This window comes from Hipposideros armiger, unplaced genomic scaffold (assembly GCF_001890085.2).
Source record: "Hipposideros armiger isolate ML-2016 unplaced genomic scaffold, ASM189008v1 scaffold_100, whole genome shotgun sequence".
NCBI classification, from domain to species: domain Eukaryota; kingdom Metazoa; phylum Chordata; class Mammalia; order Chiroptera; family Hipposideridae; genus Hipposideros; species Hipposideros armiger.
This window is the reverse complement of record NW_017731450.1, coordinates 3560956-3562910: the sequence shown is the minus strand read 5'-3', so window position 1 is coordinate 3562910 and position 1955 is coordinate 3560956. Positions and strand designations below refer to the sequence as shown.

Below are 1955 nucleotides of genomic sequence, written 5' to 3'. Positions count from 1 at the left end.
ACAACCCAATAGAATTGATTGATACGTGAATGAGGGAGCTTTAAAAAACAGGAAGGAACAACTGTTTTTAAAAGCGTCTAAACCTCCTGACGTTCTTATGAAACGTGATACTTTCATCACACTTTCCCGTGATTATCTTACGTGACTTCCTTGTCTAGTGAGCTCCAGCTGCCACATCATGATATGGACGGGGCGGCTTAAATAGCAGAAGTTCACTTTTCACTGTTCTGGAGGCTGGAAGTCCAAGACCAAGGTTCTGCAGGGCGTGGGTCCTGTCTGCTCTCGGACGTGCCCTCCTGACGGCCGTCTTCCCTCTGTCCTCACGCGGCCTCTCCTGTGCAGAGCGAGTTCTGGCGCCTCGCCCTCCCCGTGAGGACACGTGTCCTGTGGGATCAGGGCCGCCCTTCCCTCTTAATTGCCTCCTCAAGGCCCCAACTCCAAGTCCAGTCACAAGGGGGGTGACGGCTTCATCCTGGGAATGTGGGGAACACAGCTCAGTCCTGGCAACTTCCTACGCAGAGCACGTGTCATAATCCTCGTTTTCCAGATGCAGAAACTCAGTTTTGCAGAGATTTTAATGACTGGGCCAAATTTACTGAGGAAATTTTAGCAGATTACATAAAGCAAATATTTGAATGAGTAGCTTTCTGGCTTCGTCAGAAGAAAAGACGGGAGGCTCTTCCAGGTCTGGTAACAAATATCAGAGACGTTTATGATAAAACTGTCTTCCCTCACCTGTCAGGAGTGTTACGTAGCCAGATTTTTGGTATGCAATAACCCATTTTGCGCACGTGATCATTTTCGATAGTCCCTTTGAATTATCTCTCTGAGATGTGTGCATGAATAAAATGACAGATTTAAATGACAGCATTTGACAAAGTTTGTAGAGGTCAAAACAAACTCATTTCTTCTAAAAATATGTTTTGTCTAATATATGCTTGTTCTCAATGAGCTTAAAGTGCTTGTACTAACGGCTAAGATTGAAAAACACTACTGGGTAATTTTGAGAAATCTATTATGTAGTAGAATTTCCGGATAATGTGATAAGCCAGCTTTCTGTCTTATGCTTCTCAGAGTTTCTCTTGAAGCATAAGATGTGGTTGTGTCCCACGAGGGTCCCCATCCACGTGTCCTGGAGTCCAGCCGGGCGTGGTGCTGCCCAAGAGAGTGTCCTCGGAGACCAGTGGGCTGAGGTGACCAGCTTGGCGGGACTTCGTAGCAGGGTCTGTTTTTATCTCGGTTTCCATTTGTAGTACCACAGATTGAGGAGTTGAAATTGAGTCATTCCTGCAGGATTTAAGCAAAATCGCTTTGGAAATATGTACTTTAAACAGTTACTTAAGTTTAAGAAGTGCATGTGCGTTTTGCATTTACTTTCTGGTAGTGCATTTTAACCTAAACTTGGTTTGTTTTCTGAAATGTTTTAAAGCACAGAACCGTCACCCTCCGCAGACAGCCGGTTGGAGGCCTGGGCCTGAGCATAAAGGTATGGAACACTCTTTCGGCCCCACGTCCCTTTCAAGGATCGTTCCCATGTTGACCAAACCCCACTCCTGTCTTCCAGGGAGGCGCCGAGTACCGAGTCCCTGTCGTCATATCAAAAATATTCAAAGACCATGCAGGTAAACGCCGCCGACATGACGTGGGTGTGCTTTGGGACAGCGTGGGAGATGGCGTAGGATCTGAAGTGAAAAAATGAGCGGCTGTTTATTTTGCCTCATTCGATGCGCAGCCATTTTATTTTTGTAGTTGTGTCTCATTCTATTCTGTTCTCGTGTTTCCTGATCCTGCGAGCCCCTCGGAGCGAGACTGTTTCCATGTGTGTTGTCACAAGTTGTCCTCCAGGGACACTGGCGACTGGGCGCCGAGCACCAGGTTTCTAAGGCCTGACAGGACGGGGAGGAGAACTAAAGGGACAAGAAGCCGGGGTGTCCTGGGCCCCCAGGACGAGTGCG

The 1955-nt window shown here is 47.5% G+C and overlaps 1 protein-coding gene across 1 annotated transcript in view; it reads left to right on the top strand.

The window, feature by feature from the left end:
* The window catches only part of SNTG2 (syntrophin gamma 2), a 171833-nt gene that overhangs the window by 35331 nt on the left and 134547 nt on the right, over positions 1-1955 (top strand). Inside the window, exons 2-4 of the mRNA XM_019646282.1 lie at positions 1075-1223; positions 1430-1486; positions 1565-1622. Coding sequence (XP_019501827.1) covers positions 1075-1223; positions 1430-1486; positions 1565-1622 — 264 coding nt within the window. The remainder of the gene's footprint in view (positions 1-1074; positions 1224-1429; positions 1487-1564; positions 1623-1955) is intronic.